This window comes from Hippopotamus amphibius, chromosome 2, assembly GCF_030028045.1.
Source record: "Hippopotamus amphibius kiboko isolate mHipAmp2 chromosome 2, mHipAmp2.hap2, whole genome shotgun sequence".
Lineage (NCBI taxonomy): Eukaryota > Metazoa > Chordata > Mammalia > Artiodactyla > Hippopotamidae > Hippopotamus > Hippopotamus amphibius.
The window spans coordinates 4,248,403-4,270,846 of NC_080187.1; the positions used below are offsets into that span (position 1 = coordinate 4,248,403).

The following is a 22,444-nucleotide window of genomic DNA, read 5'->3' on the forward strand; positions in this document are numbered from 1 at the left end:
CGGGCTTAGTTGCTCCGCGGCATGTGGGATCTTCCTGGAGCTGGGATCGAACCCGTGACCTCTGCGTTGGCAGGTGGATTCTTAACCACTGCGCCACCTAGGAAGCCCCATACTTCATCTTTTAATCTTTTAATAGCAGGATCAACCTCAAGTGCCGAGAACAGGAAGTCTTTATTCGTACGCGTCTAAGCACACCTCAGAAGCTCTGTGGGGCCAGGACTGTGTCTCATTCACCACTAGGACCGTGGTACCGGGACAGTTGGTGACTAGCACACAGGAGGCACTGGGGCCATATTTGTTGAATGAATGAACAGAAGTTGATTTTCCTAAAGCACAGGCTTTGGTTTGCACGGAGCTGTTTTCTCACCTGGCCCCTGTCGCACCAGCGGTGTGGTCTACACACAGATTCATCTCACCATCTGTGTCCCTCAGTGGCCACCATCTGTGGGTGTCCTGTCTCCGGTCTGCCCACTCGTGAACTGAAGTGCCGACTGCATGGTGATGTCGGGGTGTCAGGCTGGTGCGGGACGCGTCAGTCACACTGTGATGCTGTGTGTTCTGTGATCTGCACCATAAAACCTGGCCCACTCGTAAGTCCTTTAGCTTAAAATCGGTGATTTTCCTTTTTAAAAATTAGCCTTTTCTTGTTGTTGTATAATTAGCATTTTTCCTAATTGTAGAAATAATACATTCTCGTAAAAAAAAAAAAAAGCAGATATGTATAAAGTAAAAAGTCCCCTTTTTGCTCCCAATCCCTCCCCACAAAATAATCATTATGGCTGGTTTGGTGTACATCCTTCCAGATTTACTTCTCTTGTTAAATAGGCTCATATACTATATGTTATTGTATAACTTTTTGCTTTAAATTTAAGAGTGTGTCTTGGCCTCTTCGCCAGTGTCAACACAAGTATTTGCTTGGAAGAAATTCCTGGACCAAGATGGTTGGTTCCTCTGGGCCTCTGTTTCCGCATTTGTGCACCGAGAATACTACTGTTTACCTCGCAAGATGATATAAGGTCAAGTTTATAAAATATGTAAGACGGTTGCCCATAGTAAACACTTGATAAATGATACTTTGGTTTTCTTTTAAACCAGAATGCATTAAATCCACCTGGGCTACCCATTGCTCTTTAAGTGTAGGTTGCAAGAAGATCGTTTAGGCTGAGTTAGCTTACTTCCCGTTAGCCTGCCATTGGTCCTTCTTCTGCCCTTGAAGTGGCAACTGTTTGGGTTCTCTTCTCACCCCTGGTCCCTCAGTTCCTGCAGCCTTTCCACCTAGATCTAGTTGAAGAGATGCCCTGTGCTTGTAACAGGAGGGTGTGCTGACTCCATGGGCCTTCTGGTAGACCGGCAGTCTCCTCATTTGGCATCAGAGTATCCCTGTGCAGTGGGGGGTGGAGGCCGACCCCGACATAAGATGCATTGCAGAGGAGAGAAGTGGTGAGTTTGCCCTCCCTACTCACACAAGTTGGAATCTCCAGTATCACACGATGATAATATTGGCTAAAATAACGTGGGCTGTTATTACATGCCAGACCCAACCCTAAGCATGCAGATGAGCTCTCTTCACCCCCATCCACATCCCCATCCCCATCGTGGAGGCGGAGGGCCTGAGGCTTGCCCAGGATCACACGGCTCGTGAGTGTGCGTGTGGAGACGGGGTGTGAGCACGCATCCGAGGACGCAGCTCTGACCGCTGGCCAGTCCCTCCTCCCAGCTGTGGGTGCCACAGTGGGAGAAAAAGAAACTCTTTCTCAGGCATCCACGGCGGGGTTGAAGATATGGACCCCAGGGTTCTTAAATGGTTTATTTTAGGGGTGTGTGTGTCATGTGTGCACGTGTGTTTAGCTCCTATGAAATCCAGACATGGAAGCCAGGAGAGAGAGCGAGCCATTTCAGAGGCCGGCCAGTTGGCCAGGCTCCTGACACCAGCAGATCCTGGAGGCAGGCCTCTGACGGTCCGGGACGCGTTGGGGGATGCTCGCCCCAGGCCTTGGAGCGTGAACTGGGATGGTTGGCATGAAGGTGGCATCTCTCAGAACCAGGCACCTCGCGGGGCCACGTTCCCCCCACCCCCACCTCTCAGCCCCAGAACCGTGCTCTCTTGCTGAGCAGCAAACTAATCCGGCTCTTCTCTGCGACTTCCTTCCAAGCACCCAGCAGTGTGTGTGTAGCGGAGCTTCTCGATGGGTCCAAGTTTGCCCCTAACAGCCAATAGTGAGGCCCCGAGCGGCCACCTTGTCGATGGACAAAGTCGGGTCTGGAGGAAACCCTTAGCTCAGGAGGCGTCCCTGGTGGACTGCCCTGGCGGACACTGGGCCCTCTGGGTGACCCAAGGGACCCCTGCACTCTGGACGCAGGTGGGTGGGAACAACATGGGGGCTACGGACTTCCCCTCCCCTTCCCCCACAGAAAAGGGGGTCAGGGCCCCGTCGTGGCCACTGTCATGAAGCCAGCATCGGAATTGTCAGTAAAACAAAAGGCGATCGCATGCTGAGCCCTTTTAATCACCTAATGGCAGGGGACACCCGATGCCCTGGCTCAGGTTTCCAGCCTCGGCTGCAGCCCGGCCGCTGTAACGACAGCCAAGTTTGGCCTCGCTTCTCCATATTACAGCCGCGACACGGACGCGCACAATTGAAGTATTTGAGAACAATGAAATATGCATGGCTATCAGTGACAGCCCCATAAAGTGCGGCAATTAGCCGCGTAATCCGAGAGAGGGAGCCGGCCCTCGCAGCCCGTGGCTCCCCATTAGTTAAATGCATTTTGTACGTCCTCATCCCATCAAATCAACTAACACTTTCTTTAATTGGTTCATGAATTATACAGCCGCCCCGCATTATAATTTAATCGCCTGTAAACATTCATAGGGCCCCACTGTAAAGCGGATCGCGCTCATTAATTCGTTAATTTCAGCAGATGGAAGGGGAGATCGGATGCGCGGTGGCAGAACAGAGCGCCTTGGGCAATGGAAGAAGGAAAAAAAGGTGGGGGGCCGTTTAGGTTTTTTAAGGGCTGTCAGAAACTCAATCTGCGAGCTGTCAGCAGCCTGGACCCGTCCCCCACCCCCTCCTCTCCACCGGCTGCGGGAAGTGACTGGCGGATTCATCCGGAGGCTTGTCAACCGTCTTTAAACATCAAGCCAGCGGGTAAACCGAGCCCAATGTAAATTAATTCTTGTCTTACGGGCCCCCCTTTCTCTGTCTCCATGAATGTTTCATGGCGGGCAGCATAAATATTAATTCTAAAAGCTCTGCACAGTGGTTATTATTTCTGTTTTATGACAAATATTCATAAAATATTCAGGACACTTTTTTAGAACATTTACACACTTGATTGTGAATTTTCCCAGTTTCCTGGGGACACTGTAAACATATTGGGGTTCTCTTGATGGACTTTTCCCCCTTAATTAATACCACTGGTTGTTAATATTTAATCATACTTCGGTTTTTCGAGAAGTAAAACCTATCAGATTGGAGGGCTGAAGGGCATTTTCCCCTTTCAGTCTGTGAAATGGGAGCGTCTGTTTCTCTTTGACACCTGGGTGATCTGACAAAGGATGACCTCCCTGCCTTTTTATCTTGAAAACAATATCTATCTTTTCTGCATGTGTCTGTTCTCCTCTTACTTTTTAACCGAGAGCTCTGGCGGCAGCCCAACTTACTGTAATGAAATTCTTCGGGAGATGCCACTGCAATATTTATGCAAGGATTTAACATAATTTTGGAGTAATTAAAGTGTGGGTTTAACAAACACGGTGGCGCATTCCGTAGGCAAGACAGCTGCGACTGGGGCTGAAGGCTCTTTTGGAATCCACGTTATTTATCTTTAACCCTGAGAGGCAGCTGCGCACGGCGTCCCCAGGGAGACAAACTGAGGAGGGGGTCCCAGCCCCGGGGAGCCGGTGTCCATCAGGTGATGGAGGACACAGGTGAGGTGGGGGCTTTGGCCCGAAGGAGTCTGAGGTGGGATCCAGTGAACCTTGAGGTTGGAGTGCATAGACAGTGTGGACCTCACTCCCCTCCAAGCCGGCTCCCCTCCTAAATCGCTTCAGAGTCCTTTCCCATTTTCTGATTGTCACCAGAGGCTTCAGGGGTGTTCTCAACAACTGCAGGGAGCGAGTGATATTATTTTACACATAGGAAAGTAGCGAAAGAATGACCTAGAGTCAGCAGGACTTGGACTCCAGCCCGGAGGCACCACTTAACCTCCTGGGAGCCTGAGTTTTTTCACCCTTGAGATGGGCAGGGTCACAGAGCCTTACTTGGACTAAGTAGGACAACACACGTGAGTAATATGCTTATTAGTGGAGGTGCCTGGCATGCAGTAAATCTAGAAAGGTTTGCAGTAATGGTGATGATGGTGATGGTGGCGATTAACGAGTGGCAAATGGTTAAAACTGAAGCCAAGAAGTAAAATGTTTTTGATAGAGAGGTTCATGGAGGAAAACTCCAGCTATGGAAAGGATTAAAGCACAAGCTTCTCTGCAGCACCTTATTAAAAATATATATAGTGGAAAAGTCAAGAGTGTAGATCTGATGGTGGCAGGGACATGCTTATGTAACTTCACCAGGGCAGGTCTTCATGGACCATTTGTCACTGAGGGAGACTGGCTTTGAGAAAAGGAAACCTCAACGTTAATTCACCTCACCCTCCCTTGGCTCCCCGTTTCCAGGGACCGGTGACGAGGAGATGCGCTTGTTTCCCAGGCAGCCCAAGGTCCAGATCTTGCTCACCCTGTTTTCCGGTCCTTGAAGCAAATTTGAGCTCCTAGAGCAGCACCCAGGGGTTCCACCTGGTAGCAGGGCAGCTGAGAGGAAGGCACATGGTGGAAGCCTCCTTGGAGAGCATCTGCCCCATCTCCTGCCCCAAACCCCTTCCAAGTGGAGGAAGGTAGCTCTGACCCCGGCTGGCTCTGCAGCACAGCCCAGTGAGCTAAAGCCGAGCTGCGTTCGGGCTCTGTGGTTTGGGGTTTGCGCTGAGCAGTGGACGCCAAGACAGGCCAACTTCCTCCCTCCCCCTTCCCCTCCCCACTCATCCCTCCCTCCCTTCCGTCCTCAGTCTTTCAGCAGGTTCACAACGCAGTGCTGTGTTCAGCTGCATGGACACTGGAGCCAGCTGCCTGGGTTGGCATCCTGGCTCCACCACTGTGTTAGGCAAAATTCATCAGAGAAGTAGAAACAACGGACGTGTATCATATATAGAGGAAAAGACTCTTTATAAGAAATTGGCTCGTGTGATTATGGAGACTGACAAGTTGCAACATCCGTGGGGTGAGTCCACAAGCAGGAGCCCCTGGAAGAGCCAGAAGGCAGGAAGCCTGAAGTGTGGTCCAGTGAGCCTTGAGGGTGTGGGTACATGAGCTGTGTCAATCCCACCCCTGCCCTGCTAGATCTGAAGGTAGGAAAAGGCCAATATCCCAGTTCAAAGGCAGGCAGACAGGAGGAATTCTCCCTCACTCGGGATAAGGTCAGACTTTTTGTTCTGTTTAGACTTTCAACTGATCAGATGAGGCCCACCCACGTTAGGGAGGGCAGTCTGCTTCATTCATTCCACTAATTTATTTTTTTTAATTTATTTTATTGAAGTATAGTTGATTTACAACATTGTGTTAATTTCTACTGTACTCCACTAATTTAAATGTTAATCTCATCCAAAAACACTCTCACAGATACACCCAGAATAATATTTGACCAGCTATCTGGGTACCCTGTAGCCCGTTCAAGTTGACACACAGAATTAACCATCACAGCCACTTTCTAGCTGGGGCACTTTGGCAGGTTGAAACTCTCTCAGGTTTCTCACCTGCTATAATGGACATGCCAATAATCCCCTTGTCAGGTCATGATGAGGAGTTATGACCTAAGGTAGGTCAAGTCTTAGAAGACTGCCTGCCGTGTAGGCCCCAGGGATATTCTGTCTTATGACCACGTACTAAGCAATTTGGACAGATTATCATATTTAATCCTTAAAATAACTTTGTAAGGTACTTTTTTTTTTTTAATCCTCATACACGGAGACTTGGAGGGTAAAATGGCTGGTCCCACAGTGAGCTGGTGGGAAGGTGGCACTGGAATTTGAACCCAGGTCTTTCTGACCTCAGGACCCATGTCCAAGCCACTCCCCTCTGCCCACCACCCCACGAACGCGCTGGGCCCTGCCTCACAGCAGACAGCCTGGTGGAGGACGGACAGGCAGACAGCAGGTTGCGTTCACTTAAATGGGACCGAATACTTTGAGGCTCCTGGTGCCTTTCAGGGCACATGTCACAGGCTGGGTTCCCCAGGAAGCAGAGGCTGAGAGAGCTATGGGGCGGAAAAGGCTTCGTGAGCAGGTAACAGCTGAGCCAGGAAAAGGGATGAAGCAGGACGGGGCAAGGGGAGCCATGGGATCAGGAGGCAGGCCCTACCCAGGCTCCCCCAGCCCCGCAGGGGCCTCCTGGGAGGGCTGTGTGGGGAGAAGTGGTCAGGACCTGGGACCCCTCCGTGCTCATTCGCTAGCCAAAGGCCACACCCAGAAGAGTGTAACCTTGCTGAAAAGCTTGGGTTAAAACGTCCTTCGACTGGGGAACGAATAAACAAAATCTGGCCTGCCCATGTGATGCAACACCACTTGGCCATAAAAGGGGATGCCGTTCTGATACGTGCTACACTGGGGATGAACCTTGAAAACACTGGGCTAAGTGAAGGGTGCCCGCGGGTGGGGCCACGTGGATACTCTGGGTTGTTATTACGTGTTAAGCACGTTGTATGCGTTACGGTGTTTAACCTTTAAAATGACCTTGTGAGATCCTCTTTTGTTTTTCTTTTTTTCATTTTCCTAAATAGAGACTTGGAGGGCCGTGCATTGTATGATCCCATTTGTATGCATTGTCCAGATGAGGGGCTGGGAGCTGGGGGTGGGGAGAGCCTGCTCGTGGATACAGGGTTTCCTCTGAGGGGGATGAAAATCTCCTAAACTTACAGTGTGTTGATGTTTGCACACACTGTAAATACACTTAAAAAGAATTGCATTGTACACTTGTAAGGGGGTGAATTATATCTCAGTAACTATGTTTAAAAAAAAGAACACAAGGTTCAAGTCCCGGAAGGTATTTACAGCTGGAGGCTATCAGCTGACCACGTGCCTTAAAGCTGAGACGCAGATTCCTTCTCAAAGGGGAGGTCAGATGGAGCGTCCATGTGTCGGCCACACCACGGGGCACGGACAAAATGTTCACCAGCCCAGACGTCCTTTTGGGACTGAACTGGTGTCCACGCCGGCACGCTTCATGATTGACCAGTGTTCCCACTGTCGGGGGACCCCGAAGCAGCCGGGTGCTGCCGTGGCTGAGCGTGAGGTAGAAGGTGCAGTGTGGCTTCTGGCCAGTGCCGAGGGAAGACAGATTTCCAGGAACACACAGGAACGTCTCACACAGGAGAAGTGCAGCTAGGTGGGAAGCCAGGCCCTCTCAAACACAGCGACAGAGCTGAAGGATGACCAAGGGAAAGGCAGTGGGGACTGTGGGTGCCCAGTAGCCCCTGAGAGCCGTTTGGCTCTGCCCAGGTGAGTGCCCTGTACTGATGGCTGACCTGCTGAGCTCGCGTGGGCATGAGAGATGCGGGGGAGGGAGCAGTTGGGGGTGGGGGTAGTTTGGACACCGGGCCTGCCTGGACCCAGGGAGAGCCAGAATTCTTGAGTCCTCCTGTGTCCACACGAATCCAGGCTGAGAGCTACTGGTATAGATGGTGCCCTGAGTGGGCACAGACTGGCATGTCTTGGAGTGTAGCTCTGGCTTGCTTTCCACTGGTCTATTATCCTTTTTGCCTTCAACTCATTTGCCTTTCTGTTTGGGAAAAGTTTGCAGAACTTTCTGGCTTCCAACGATGTGTGTGGCATGATCATCTAGGAAGTGTCTGGGTGGCTGTGTGGAGAGGAATTATTCTCTTTCTTCCCGGTGGTGATGGAGGCAGAAATTTTTAGAGGCCTCTCAAATGGAGGCGATTATGCAGGAATTTGATCCTGGGGTCAGTCTCCTTATACCAGACTGTACAGCGCGTGCTGAACTGCCAGGCGTGCTTGCTAATTTCCCAGTTAATGACAGTCATGGAGACTGTTCTTCCTGCCCCTGGAGAGATGTTAGACACGGGCAGGGTAGATTTGCCACTATCAATTAGGCACAGTTTTAAGCAAGAAATGGCCAGTGGGAGCCTTGTTTTTTTAAGGAGTGGGAAGTGGGCGGGAGGGGACACTGCAGCGGCTACCTGAGGGCAGGAGGCGTGCTGCGCGGGCTTAAAATGAGGTTGAGATGTCTGGCCTTTTGTTTTCAAATTGTGCTTTCGTCAGAGTAAAAAACATACATAGTAAAAAATGTAAAGCTCTGGCCAGGGCTTTTTCCGGTCTCTGGGGAGGCCTTGCGTCCAGTCTCTGTCCTGCATCGCATTCTGTGTTGGGAACCCGCAGCCTGCGCCTGTGGCCTGGAGGAACGGGGCCGACCCCAGGGAGCTGGTGGGGCCCGCCCCTGTGAGATGGAATCCGGCCTTCCACGGCATCACAGCTGGTCCCCTCACGTGCTCATCCACTTGTTCACTGCACGTTTATTCAGCCCTCACCACGTCCCCGCACGCGGGGTGCCGCACAGACGAGGCAGTCCGGCGCCCGTCCTCAGCCAGCTCACCCTGGTGTGCTCAGAGGTGTGGATCCTTCTGCAGCTGGCCCAGTCCTTACTGTTTTGTGTTTTTGGTAGTCTGTGCATACCTCGCTTGTCCCTCCAACCCCTCTCTCCCACGTGCTGCCACCCTCAGCTCCGTTCCCCTTTCCTTCCCACTGCCTTCCTCTAACAGCTCGCCCATCCCCCGCTGCCGTCCCCAAAGGCAGTCACTTCTAGACATGATGCTCCCTCTCCCCGCCTTGTCCCTGCCTTGGACGAGGCGGCGGCCTTGTCCTAACACGTGTATAACAATGGTTACTCCCGCTCTGTGCTACCCAATGTTGCCACCGCACGAGGACTGTTTTGCGATAGCTTTGATGTTGCCTCACCTCTCCGATGTGTCCGGGGCACACACGTTAAAGGTGAGCAGACCACTCTACTGTACAGTGTCACTTTGCCTTTTTTTCTTGGTGGCTCTCCTTTCTCTCTGGTTCCCTGCTTCAGTGGAGGTCACTGCAAAGTTCCCCACTGAGAGAAGATCCCTTGATTATATCAAAGCTGGAGCGCCGCTGCTGCCTGCGTTCCAGCCGCGAGAAAGGGCTCCAAGTGGCAGAGGCTGAGTCCTGGTTTAAAGCGTAGATAGCGTCGCTGCCCTCCAGCCAGCCCAGGGCACCTTCCAGGCTTTGAAGGAACGGGGGAAGGAGGAAGCATTTGAGGCTTTTTCAGGAAGCTGTTTTCATGGACCTGACTTTCCCAATTTGAATATCAAATTTGGAAACACAAAGTACTAAGGGGTGTATCTGTGCCTCCTCCTGTATGTTATTAGTTGTGTGTGTAATACACATTTTTACATATTCTGGATGCAAATCCTTTATCAGATACAGATTTCACAAATATTTTTTTCCTGGTCTATGGCATCTCTTTCATTTTCTTAAGGTCTTCTGAAGAGCAGAAGTTTTTAATTGTTAGATTTTTAATGACCTCTAATTTATCAATTAAAAAATCTATGGGTCATGATTTTGGTGTCATATGTAGGAACTCTTTAACCCAAGGTCACAAAGATTTTCTTCTAGAAGTTTAATAGTTCCAGGTTTATATTTAGGTCCATGATCCATTTTGATTTAAATTTCATGCATGGTGTAAGATATGGGTCAAGATTATTATTATCATTATTTACATATTGATGTCTAATTATTCCAACACCGTTGGGGGAAAAAAACATCTTTCTCCATTGAATTGTGTTGGTACCTTTGTTGAAAAGTGATTGGTCATATTTGTATGAGTCAATTTCCAGACTCTCTGATCCATGCATCTAGCCTTTCACTGACACTCATACTGTCTTGACTACTGTAGCTTTGTAGTAAGCCTCAAAATCAATTTGTTCTTCTTTTTCAACATTTTTTAGTGATTCTGATTCTTTTCCAGAAACACGCTCCATATAAATTTGAGAAGTGTGTGAATCTTCAAAACAGCTTCTTGTCACTTTGGTTAGGATTGCATCAAAACTGCGGATCTAGTAGGGTTGACATTGTAACAATATTGAGTCTCTGAGTCCATGAACATGGTATAGCTCCCCGTATGTATTTGTCCTTGATTTCTTTCATCAGTATTTTGTTAATTACTAGTATCTTGAAAAGTTGGTTGGTTGGTTTTTTATTTTTTGGCTGTGTTGGGTCTTCACTGCTGTGCAAGGGCTTTCTCTAGTTGCGGCAAGCAGGGGCTACTCTTTGTTGCAGTGCACGCGCTTCTCATTGTGGTGGCTTCTCTTGTTTCGGAGCATGGGCTCAAGGTGCATGGCTTTAGTAGTTGTGGTGCATGGGCTTAGTTGCTCTGCAGCGTGTGGGATCTTCCTGAACCAGGGATTGAACCCACGTCCCCTGCACTGGCAGGCCGATTCTTAACCAGTGTACCACCAGGGAAGTCCCTGGTTTATTTTTTGTTTATTGATTTTGTAGTCTATGAATTCACTAAACCTACTTATTAGTTATAGTAGGCTTTTTGAAGATTCTTTGAGGCTTTGAATTAGATGATTGTCTCATCTGCAAATAACACAATTTTATTTCTTTCCTTTCCATTTGTATGCTTGCTATTTCCTTTTCTTGTCTTATTGCACTATCCAGGACTTCCAGTAAGATGTTGAATAGGAGTTGTGACTTGGACATCCTTGCTTTGTTCCCAGTCTTAAGGGGAAAGAATTCACTCTTGATGTTAGCTGTAGTTTTTTTGGTAAATACCTTTTATTAGATTGAGGAGGAATTTACCTTCTATTTCTAGTTTGCTTAGCATATTATCAGGAATTGATATAAAATTGTGTTAAATGCTTTTCTACATCTATTGAGATGATTATATAATTTTCTTTAGTCTAATAATATGGTTATATTGATTGATTTTCAAATATAGAACCAGATTTTCATTAATAGGCTAAACCCCATTTAGTTGTAAGGTATTATTCTTTTTATGTATTGCTGGATTTAATTTGCTAATATTTTATCGAGTATTTTTGCATCTGTATTCATGAGGGATATTGGTCTGTAGTTTTCTTGTAGTGTCTTTGTCTGGTTTTTGGTATCAGGGAAAGGCTGCCTAATAAAATAAGTTCTGTTCACTCCTTTTCTATTTTCTGAGTATGTATAACGTTGGCCTTATAATTAGTGTAGAATTAATACTATCACATGGTTCATATTTTTTGGTCCATCCATTTATTTGTATACCTACGTACATTCAGAACCTCGTTAAATTGTAAATTTACTCAAGGCTAGAAATCCACCCCCCTCCTACCTTCATCATAATGTCTTTTAACCACATCATTGTGCTTATTTTTTATTGTGGTGAAGTATACATAATGTAACATTTACTATTTTAACCATTTTTGGGGGACCACACCACATGGCATAGGGAACTTAGTTCCCTGACCAGGGATCGAACCCATGTCCCCCTGCAGTGGAAGCATGGAGTCTTAACCACTTGGCCACCAGGGAAGTCCCCTATTTTAACCATTTTTAAGTGTACAGCTCAGTGGTACTAAGTACATTCTCCTTGTGCAACCATCACCACCATCCATCTCTGGCACTTTTGCATCTTCCCAAACTGAAATTCCATCTCCACTAAACAAAAACTCCACATTTCCCCTTTCTTCCAGCCCCTGGCCCCCATTCTTTTTTTGTTTTTTGTTTTCCTTTTGGCCGCGCAGCAAGGCTTTGTGGGAACTTAGTTCCGTGACCAGGGATTGAACCCAGGCCCCTGCAGTGAAAGTGCCAGGTCCTAACCACTGGACTACTAGGGAATCCCCCCACCATTCTACTTTCTGTCTTTACGAATTTGAGTAGTCTCGAAACCTCACATAAGTGCCACCTTACAATGTTTGTCCTTTCGTGTCTGCTTATTTCACTTAGTATAATGTCTTCAGGTTCATCCATGTTGTAGCAGGTGTCAGGATTTCATTCCTTTTCAAGGCTGAATGATATTCCATCATGAGTATATGTCACATTTTGTTTCCCCAGTCATCCACTGATGGACATTTGGGTTATTTCTGCCTTTTGACTGTTGTGAATAGTGCTGCAGTGAACTTGAGTGTGCAAATATCTGTTCCAATCTCTGCTTTCCTTTATTGTGGGTGTATAATTTTTTATTGAAGGGTAGCTGATTTACAATACTGTGTTAGTTTCAGGTTGGAATCTGTATGCTAGACAAGCCCTTCACATGATCCCCAGCACCAGACAAATCTGGGGAACACGGGATCGGAGCGGCACTTCTCCAACCTCGATGTGCGTGCACATCGCTGTAGGGCATGTTAAAACGTAGACTCCGATCCCGTGGGTGGGCGGTGGGGCTTGAGCCCGATGCTGATGCTGATGCTGTTGCTGATGCTGATGCTGCTGGTCCGGGGACCGTACTTTGAGTAGCGAGGGATTAGCGGTACCTTCCAGCTTCCTCCTGAGGCAGCCACCAGCCTGAAATTCTACAGACCCCAAGGCAGGTGTAGCTCCTGCCCCTGGTGAACCCAAGCATATATACCAGGAGCATCTCTGCCCGGTACACCCTGCTTTGAGTATTCTTTGCTTTCACGTTCTGTCTTTCCCGGCTGTTGTTGCAAATGAGTAGCATAATACCCCAAACTGGCAAGTGGGGACACGCACAGGGCAGCGTACCTCCCTCTGCAGTGGGCCCTCCACTCTCCCCACCACCTGGCTCTGGCATGGGGGCGCCATGAGCCTGGCTAGTCGGAAGCTTCCAGCAGGGAAGCACGGCTCCTCCCCAGCAAGGCTTTTCCCGGAGACGAGTTTCAAGTACCAATTTAGTGTCTTTGAACTTCTGATCTCGCCAGCCTCTCACAAGCCCTTCCCTTGAATGACGACACGCGGTCTGGCTGTGCTGGGTTAATAGTATTTCAACTGCAGCTTGTTTGTTTATGAAGCAGCATCCATTATCACAGATTTCCAAACCAGCTCCCTTTCTACTGGCGCCCGGCATCCAGAGCCGCACCGTCAGCCGCCAGCCGCGGTGACAGCCGCATTTTGGTGTTGGTGTTGGGCCTTGCAAGTTCTGGGGGTGCGAGGGGGGGCCAGCATGTTTGGAGTGTAAGGGATGAAAGCACATCGAAACACCTGTGCTCCCCGTGTTCAGACGCTCCCCATCTCGCATGTTTTATTTGGTGGCTGTTACTCCCGGCACATGAGGAATGGAAATCATTGTCGAGAACGCGGGCAGGAAAGAAGTGGATTTGCATGGCTCCTGACTGGCCCCAGGCTGCGCTTGCTTCGTGGGTGGGAGGCTGCAGCCTTCATCAGGTACCAGTGAGGGGCTTCTTGGCAACTGGGCAGAAGTGAACCTCAGCAAACAGCGTGGGCAAAACGAGAGAAAGAGAAGAAAGGCGGTGGGAGATGCTAGTCTTGAAGGAGAGCATTTGGCTCACATTTGACTCACCTTTTCTTTCTTTTAAAGTTTGCACATTTTCCAGAAGCAAGTGGCATTGGAGAGACTAGACGTAGTAGATGGCCTTCGGATAACAATTGCTGGAAACCCAACTCAAACAGGTTTAGGCAAAAGGGATTTATTTATTCATGTCAGGGAAACATTGAGGGGTGTTTGGTTTCAGGTACAGCTTGATCCAGGACCCCAAACGGTGTCTCTTGTCATCTCTCTGCTCTCTCCGGGTGGGCTTTATTCTCAGGTAGGCTGTCTCTGGGTGCAGGCTCTAGGCAACCCCAGGCTCCCATAGCAACAGCTTAGCAGCCCCAGAAGAAAATGCAGTTCCCTTTTCTCTGGCAAGCCTTGGGGCAGCCTCTCATTGGCCAGGCTTGGATCAGCCTGCACCCTGACCCAACTCCTGTGGCCAGGAGGAGCCGGCACTCAGATTGGCCACAGTTGGGCCTCCTTCATGCCCAGCCCCACAGCCCGGGGAAGAGATAACGCCAAACAAGTCACAGGAGTAAGTGGGCCTGGCTCCCCAGGAGCGCTTGGGAAAAATCACCTGGAAGCTGTGAGTGTGAGGACAGAGTGCGGCACCTAGGGCGGCCCAGCTCTGCCACCTCCTCACAGTCCACGTGGCCGCACCCTTCATCGCCCTGGGAAACTCAGACCAGTGACTCAACCATTTTTAAGAACCGGCACCCCTTTGAGAATCTGTTGAGAAACATGGACCTGTCCCCCTCCCAGAAATCGCACATACTCCGTAGTTTGTATGTAATTTCTAGGGGCCACGGGGCCTGCGAGGGTGCCTGGTTTAGAACCCCCGGCTTAGGTGTTCTCTGAGGCAGTGGATTCCAGGCCCTGGGGCAGTGTGGTACATGGGCGCCCTCCGGTACCTGCTAAATCAGCATTCCTGGGCCAGGCTGTTGGCGTCCTGCACGGTCGCAGACTCCCAAGGGGATTCTGATGCAGCTGGTCCCTGGGAACTAGGGAAGCATGGATCCCTTCCCTCCTGGAATGTAGCGTCATTCCCAGCTCCACCAGTTGGTTGCAGTTTTTGGTTGGGATGGAGAAAATTCAGGCAGGAGGCAGACAGAGTGTGTAAATAGAGCACTAGGCGGTGTACCACTTATTCACTATTCCTTCCTTCACACGTGTTTCCTGAGTGCCTCCCAGGTGTCAGGACACTGGCTGAGGGCCAGTCATTGCTCTGGCCCTAGAGGCTGGTTCAGGGCCCATGGGGACAGTGCCCCACTGGACCCACCACAATGTGGCCTCTTGGCGGCCTGATCAGCACACCTGGTGACTTCCTGGGTTGAGGTGAGGGGCTTCTCATGTTCACTAACTTAGAGGAAGCCGAGGAGCCATCCTAAAAAGACTGCCACCCAAGAGTGAAGGCAGGAAATCTGAGTACATTTTTCTCACACTTAGAGGTGCTTTTCACCTGAATTTACTCACTTGGAAGTGAAATGAACAAGGCCTCGGGTGCACAGCGAGGCTGTCACTGCTCCTGTGGTCACCGATGTTGTCCTCAGTGGAAGCTGCATCAGTCAGGGGACCCTGGTGTCCGAGGTGACAGCTCTGTTAACTGTCCTGCCTCAGTCCCCACGATGGGCCAGTAAACACGGGGGCTCACTGCAGGGCATGGCACGCAGCAGGCACGCAACAAACGTATGTGTGAATTGAAGTAATGAGTAAACAGTAAGTGAGCAATGGAATATTCCAGAACTTATTTTTTAAAAAACACACCGAGATGTTCTGATGCCAGAAGACAGGGTCTGGATTACATCTGTGGGCAGGAGTCAGAACACTTGGTCCTCCGCCCCCACCCACCTCCCCCACCCGGAGCGGCAGCACCGCCCACCCATCCCATTTGCCTCATGACTGACCCAGGGCAGGTAACTCTTCGTGGGCGGGCCCTCCTGCACATGGTGAGATGCCGAGGGGTAATCCTGGCCTCCACCCACTAGAGGCCAGCAGCGCTCCCTCCCCAGTTGTGACAAGCACAGATGTCTCCATATGTTGCCAGATATCTTCTCAGGGCAAAATCATTCCTGATTAAGAACCTCTCTCCTCAGGTTTTGTATGAAGGAAGGTTTCTAAAGGACAGATATCATATGATATCACTTTTATGTGGAATCTTAAAAAAAATTGTACAAGTGAACTTAGAAAACAGAAATAGAGTTACAAATGTAGAAGACAATCTTATGGTTGGAGGGATAAAGGGGGAGATTGGGACTGACATACACACACTACTGTATATAAAACAGATAACCAGTAAGAGCCTGCTGTACAGCACAGGGCGCTCCACTCAGTGCTCTGTAATGACGTATACGGGAAAAGAATCTGAGAAAGGATAGATGTACGTACGACTGATTCACTTCTCTGTACAGCAGAAAGTAACACAACATTGTAAGTCAACTATATGCCATTTTAATTTTTTAAAAATTTAAAAAAGAGAGAAAGGCTTCCATCGCCAAAGAGGGAGGGGATTAAACCATTTGGACTAGGGGTTCAGGAGATGGATTCTCAGGCATGCCCAATCGGAGTCCTGACGCTTCAGAAGTGAGAGCTGTGTCTTTTCTTCTGGGACTATTGACCTTTTTTTCCAGATCTTTATTGGAGTATAATTGCTTTACACTGTTGTGCCAGTTTCTGCTGGACAACAAAGTGAATCAGCTGTATTTATACATATATCCCCATATCCCCTCCCTCCCACGACTCCTTCCCACCCTCCCCACCCCACCCCTCTAAGTCATCACCCATCATCAAGTCGATCTCCCTGTGCTATGCAGTTGCTTCCCACTAGCTGTCTGTTTTACATTTGATAGTGTATATATGTCAGTGCTACTCTCTCACTTCATCCCATCTTCCCCTTCCCCGCACTGTGTCCTCAAGTCTGTTCTCTACATCTGCGTCTTTATTCTTGCCCTGCCACTGGGTTCATCAGTTCATCATTTTTTTAGATTTCATATATATGCGTTAGCATATGGTATTTGTTTTTCTCTTTCTGGCTTACTTCACTCTGTATGACAGATTCTAGGTCCATCCACCTCACTACAAATAACTCGATTTCATTCCTTTTTATGGACGAGTAATATTCCATTGTATATCTGGGGACTATTGACTTTTGAGGGTCCAGGTCTCCTCTGTGAAAGAGAAAGTGAGGAAGCTGAAGACCAGCAGCCCTGCTTCTCTAAGGGGGGCGAGGGCAGTCAGGGAGCCTGGACCCTCAGGAAGGGATTCCAGTAAGAAATGTGATTCAATCGCTGCTCTTGCTGCTGAGTCTGAGTGCCCAGGACGCATAAACCCTGCTCTAAGCTTGTCCCACACGTCATCTCCTTACATCTTCAACACCAGCAACTATTATTAGTCCCATTTTGCAGGTGAGGAAACTGAGTCTGTGAGAGGTTGTGTTAGTGGCCAGAGGTCACACAGCAGGTCTGTGGTGGAGATGAAATTCTAACCCGTCTGTGTGACGCCAGGGAACATGCTGCCCTCCCATAGGGATGGGCTGTCTGCCCTCCCACAAGGATCACACCGCTCACCTGAGTGATGCCCCCCCCATGGAGTCCCCCCAACCCTGGGAGTGATGGGGGTGGGAGCTGTCCCTGAATCAGGGTGTGGAGAGCTTCCACAGCAGGGAGGCCCCACCTGCATCTTTGCCTCATGACCGTCCAGAGCCTGGCACCCCGAGCCCTCAGTGACGGCCCCCAGGCTCCACCCATCTCAGGGGCTGATGTCCACCCTGGTCTCGATGAGTCCAGCCTGCGGTTCCCTCCCGCCAATCATGGTGCTGTTTCTCCCCATAGGGTGTTTTTCCTGAATGTGCCATTCGATTCCGTCATCGAGCGGCTGACCCTGAGAAGAACCGACCCCATCACAGGAGAAAGGTTTGTGCCAGACTCCCAGCGGGTGGCCCTCTGAGGGCTCCAGGGGCCACGCCCCACCGGGGACCACCTCTCTCCATCTAGCTGAGCGATGCCAGGGCAGGGCTGCTCCAGGGAGGATGCCGGTGACGACTGACCGGAGCGTCTAGAAAGGGGGTTCCCCCAGCTAGCTCCTCTGCGCTCTCTGCCGACTCTTCTCCTGGAATAGTAGCAAGAAAATGAATGTCTGGGGCCGTAGAGCAGTTGTCGAAGTGTTTGCCGGCTCTGTCCGGGGCTCAGTTCTGACCCCAGCGTGTGAAATGGCACTCCCGGCCTTTGCTGTCACCGCAGTGTGTCCCAGACATGGTTTCTGTACAGACGCATCCCCTCGGGAACCAGTTCCCTGTTGAGTTCTCCCACAGCTGCGGGGGTGAATCTTGAGTTTTATTTTGCATCTGACCAAGTACAATCACTGTGCCGGTGCTGAAACACCATTTATAGTCTCTGTGCTTGCAAAGAGGTAGCAGCTTCCATCTTCCCAGGAACCAGCACCCTGTTTCTTGGTAACCAGACCGTATTTCTCATCAGGGAGTGAGGAGGGGAGGAAGGAAATACCAGGATTTTCCTAAACTATAGGTCCGATCTGTCGCCTTGCCGCTGGGGGACATCCTCTGGCTGCCCCGTGTCCAGTACGATGGTCTCCGCGCGGCCCCGCCCCTGGGGTCTCCAACAGTGACTGTGGCGCTTCCTGTCCTCTCTGCTCACACGTGGTGTTTAATATCCCATCCCCCATTGGACTGTGCGCTCCATAAACACAGAGGCAACTGTCTCGCCCGCCACTGTGTTGTCACAGCAGACGCGTGCCAGGCACACGTAGCAGCCGCCTGGTGAATAGTGTGTGGAAGGAAGGAGAGAAGAAAGGAAGGGAGAGAAAGAGAGAAAGAGGAAGAAAGGAGGGAGGGAGGGAGGGAGGAAGGGAGGGAGGGAGGAAGGAAGCGAGGAAGGAAGGAAAGAAAAGAAAGGAATTTGGCCCTTAGTATAATATGTTATTATACCCTGTCCTATTCTTGACCTGCGTTCTTCTCTCCTGGGCAGGGACCGTGCTTTGAGTCTCTCTGCGGCTCCTGCGCCCGGCCGAGGGTGTGCCCACAGCTGGTGCATAGTAAATGTCTGGTGCCGGTGGTGATGCTGACCAGCTTGTAACAGGACAGAGGGCCCCTTTCTCCCCTGTCCTCTGAGCTGGCCCAGGGGTCACCTGCGTCCCCTCCTCTTGTAGGTACCACCTCATGTACAAGCCACCTCCGACCATGGAAATCCAGGCCCGTCTCCTGCAGAACCCGAAGGATTCTGAAGAGCAGATCAAGCTCAAAATGGATCTGTTCTACAGGAATTCCGCGGAGCTGGAGGAGTTCTATGGGCAGGCCATCACCCTCAACGGGGACCAGGACCCGTACACGGTCTTTGAATACATAGAGAGTGGCATCATTAACCCCCTGCCCAAGAAAGTGCCCTGAGGGGTTCAGAGCAAGGCGTATCCCCCAGGGAAACAAAGTTCATCCCGCACCCCAACCTCCTGGAAGCCCGGCCGAGCCAATAAAGAGTGCGGCTTGCAGTGTCGTGTGTTCTGAAGGTGAGGTGGCTGCAAGGTGGCCCCGTCTGGGGTCTGTAAACACAGGACAGGCGAAGCCCAGGGAAGCGGTCAAGCAGAGCTCGGCGGGCCGGCTTACACCTGGAATGCAGTGCAGCTGCCGTGTCACCGTGCTGTGCGCCCTGAGATTGTCACCGGGTCCTCAGAGCCCCTCGTTTCTCACAGCCAAGATGGGGTCATAACAGTCCCTGCCTCGTGGGGGTGCTTTGGGATGAGATGGGTGATGTAGGTAAAGTGCTCAGCACGGAGCCGGCCACACCCTACGCTCTCAGTAAATGCAGTTTTACCAAAGCCGCCATCTCTAGAGCAGCCTGTCCGCAGAACTCTCTGGAATGAGGGGCGTGCCCTCTGGCCGTCCAGCACGGCAGCCACGGGCTGCAGGTGGCTGTCGAGCACGGGGAGCATGGCCACTGCAACTGAGAAGATGTTTTTAAAAGTGTCCTTAATTTTCACTAACTTTTTTTTAATGTTTTTATAAATTTATTTATTTATTGGCTGTATTGGGTCTTTGTTGTAGTGCACAGGCTTCTCAGTGCGGTGGCTTCTCTTGTTGCAGAGCACAGGCTCTAGGCCCACGGGCTTCAGTAGTTGTGGCTCATGGGCTCAGTAGTTGTGGCTCTTGCGCTCTAGAGCACAGGCTCAGTCGTTGTGGCGCACGGGCTTCGTTGCTCTGCAGCATGTTGGATCTTCTCAGACCAGGGATCGAACCCGTGTCCCCTGCATTGGCAGGCAGATTCTTAACTACTGTGCCACCAGGGAAGTCCCAATTTTCACTAATTTAAATGTGAATGGTCATATGTGGCGAGCGGCTGCCGTGTCAGTGCAGTTCTAGACACATGTAGCTGTTTCTTAAGACTTGCTGCAACCCCTTGCAAGGCCTGCCTTCAGCTCCCACTGAAATAGGCCCTCTGGGTCCCGCAGAGCCCCCCACACCCAGGAGGGGACCCAGGAGGGACAGCACAGTGACATCTCAGCTGACAGAGCTCTTTGTCCTCTTTCATGAGTCCCCCCCCCCCCACATTATATTTTTTTTACCTCGTTAGAAAGGTACTTGGGCGATTCCCTCCATCAACAGACGAGGACACTGACACTGCAGAGGGGGAGGGACTTGCCCGCGATTGCCCGGATCCACGGGCCACACCTGCACGCAGCGCTCCCATGCTCTCTGCCTGCGGGCCTCAGCGGGCCAGGCCAGCTCGGGCCCAAGACTCAGGCTCCAGCCTCTGGCCTCTGGGCAGCTCAGGGACTCTAGGCATAATGGCTAAAGCCCCTTCCAAGCCTGCAGCACCCCAGAGTCCCTCCAGCAAAGATCTGACCCTGGCGCCGGCCATAGTAGCCAGTGACGTGCCAGTCAGCACCTGGGGTCCCCGGAACCAGGCCTCCAGGCCACCCTCCCGCCTCTGCCCCGTCCCCGCAGGCTGAGCCCCAGGCCTGCCCTCGCCAGACCTCCCCGGGCCGGGCCTCTCTCTAGAGGCAGCTTCCTGGCCTCTGCACCACCCCCCTACCTAGTGGCTCAGCCCCGACTCTCACTCCTCACCCTGTGCAGGCACTGGGTACCACCCCCTGAAACTCCATCAGGGCCTCCCCTGCCCAGGAGCCACTTCTTCCCAACCCCCACAGGGAAGAGAGTATCTACCCCGAAAGTCCCCTGACAATGGGCTCTTGCCCATGAAGCCTCCTCAGGCCCCGGGGGGCCCCAGGCGGGGTCCCAGGTACAGACCAGAGGGGCTAGGTTGCTGTGATGAAACGGTCCCCACTTCTACCCAGCACCCCCTGATCGGGGGAGACAGAAAACAGGGGAGGTGGCCCGCACCAGCCTGCCTACTCCTCTGTGTGTCATTCTGGGTACCAGAGAACGTGGTCTAACTTTACTCTCAATGTAACACCATTTGGATATAGATCCTTAGCCAAGGACATCATCAAACACTCATTTATTTAGTTCACATGGCAATGCTTACCTTGTGGACAACCTCCATCTGGACTGCCCACGCTTTTACCCCTTCTCTTCCTTTACCTGCCCCGCCCCCGTAGAGCAGCTGGGCCAGCTCTGGGCCTCCTCTGCGAGGCAGGTGATGTCCCCGCCAAGAGCCTGGGTCTCCATGCTGCTGTGTGACCTTGGGCAAGTTACTTCACCTCTCTGGAGCCTAGTAAAATGAAAACAGTCACTGTCTCCTAGGCAAGACTAAGCATGTATTGTGGGATGAAGTGATTAATACACATACCAAGGCTGAAAACAGGGCATGTGGTACATGCTCAATAAGTGTAGTCCTTCTCAATCGCATTCCCACAGCTTCCCTTGAGATCAGTGCTGTTTTTATCCTTAGATGAGGAAACTGGGGCTCAGGGGAGTCAACTTGTGGAAGGCTGCAGGGGTTGGGGCCTAAGTCACTCGCTGGTCCCAGAACTCCGGGTAATGACCCGTGCAGCACATACTTTTCCCTCCATCACCGCCGGGGTTGCCAAGGGCATCCCAGCTCGCGAGACCCCTGCCTTCCCCAAGGAGCTCCACGTGGACAGGTGTCACCGGTGCTCGTCCCTCCCGCCTCCTGAAGCCCCTGGCATCCTGGGCTGCCCGCGGCAGGGCCTTGGTTGGGCTCTGGTGTTGCCGTAGCCATAGATGCGGGGATGGCACAGCTTCATTGAGATGCGCTTGGCGTGCGGTGGCCCGGGCGCGCCCCACGGGTGTGCGGTGGCCCCGCACGCCGCCGGGTTGGCCCAACACGCTCCCGCTCGTGTAGATCGCTCCCCCGGAAACGAGGAGCCAATGGCATTCAGCTCAGTCCCCGCGCGCCGCGGTGCAGGCCCTGCCACTGCTTTGCATAGCAAAGCTTCCCAGCTCTGGGCTGGGAGGCTGCAGGCACAAATTAGGCTCTTCTAATAGGAGCCCTCAGCTCCAGCTCCTGACTGGAGTGTATTAGCATCCGGTTCCAGCCGCAGTGATGGGGGCTGGGGGCTTCCTGGCCCAGGAGAGGCCCAGTCCTGTGGCTGGAGGGCAAACGTCGTGTTAATTTCCAGATGAGCGGCTGTGCTTGAAGTTAACCGCTGAGGTCTGATTAAAGGTGACTTACAAGAGAACATTCACGATGTTGTCATCATTAAAGCAGCTCCCCGTTCATTTCCAGCCTCTTTCATCTTGTTGTCACCACAGACTCTTTTCCCACCCAACACCCTGGCTCTGGTCTGTGTTTGTACAGCCCCCTCCCTTCCCTACTCCCCCGGCAGTGGGAAATCCGGTTGGTACAGAGGCTCCTTTGGGGCGTCTGCCCACCCCCACCCCACAGGTGTTTCTCCTGTGGGACTGGCACTGCCGCTGCTGAGACCAGGGTTACATCTGTGCTTACTCTGAACTGGCCAATCAGTGTCTCTCTCCCAGGAATTTGGGAAGGG

The 22,444-nt window shown here is 51.3% G+C and overlaps 1 protein-coding gene across 3 annotated transcripts in view; it reads left to right on the forward strand.

The window, feature by feature from the left end:
- Window positions 1–19,037, forward strand: part of AK8 (adenylate kinase 8) — a 126,506-nt gene extending 107,469 nt beyond the window's left edge. For 2 of the 3 annotated variants that reach the window (XM_057724447.1, XM_057724448.1), the window contains 2 exons: window positions 17,353–17,433; window positions 18,686–19,037. In XM_057724447.1, the coding sequence (XP_057580430.1) occupies window positions 17,353–17,433; window positions 18,686–18,923 (319 nt within the window). In that variant the 3' untranslated portion in view covers window positions 18,924–19,037. Of the gene's footprint in view, window positions 1–17,352; window positions 17,434–18,504; window positions 18,628–18,685 lie in introns of those variants that run through there. The other variant, XM_057724449.1, reaches the window with a different exon arrangement.
- Window positions 19,038–22,444: the final 3,407 nt, after the last annotated feature.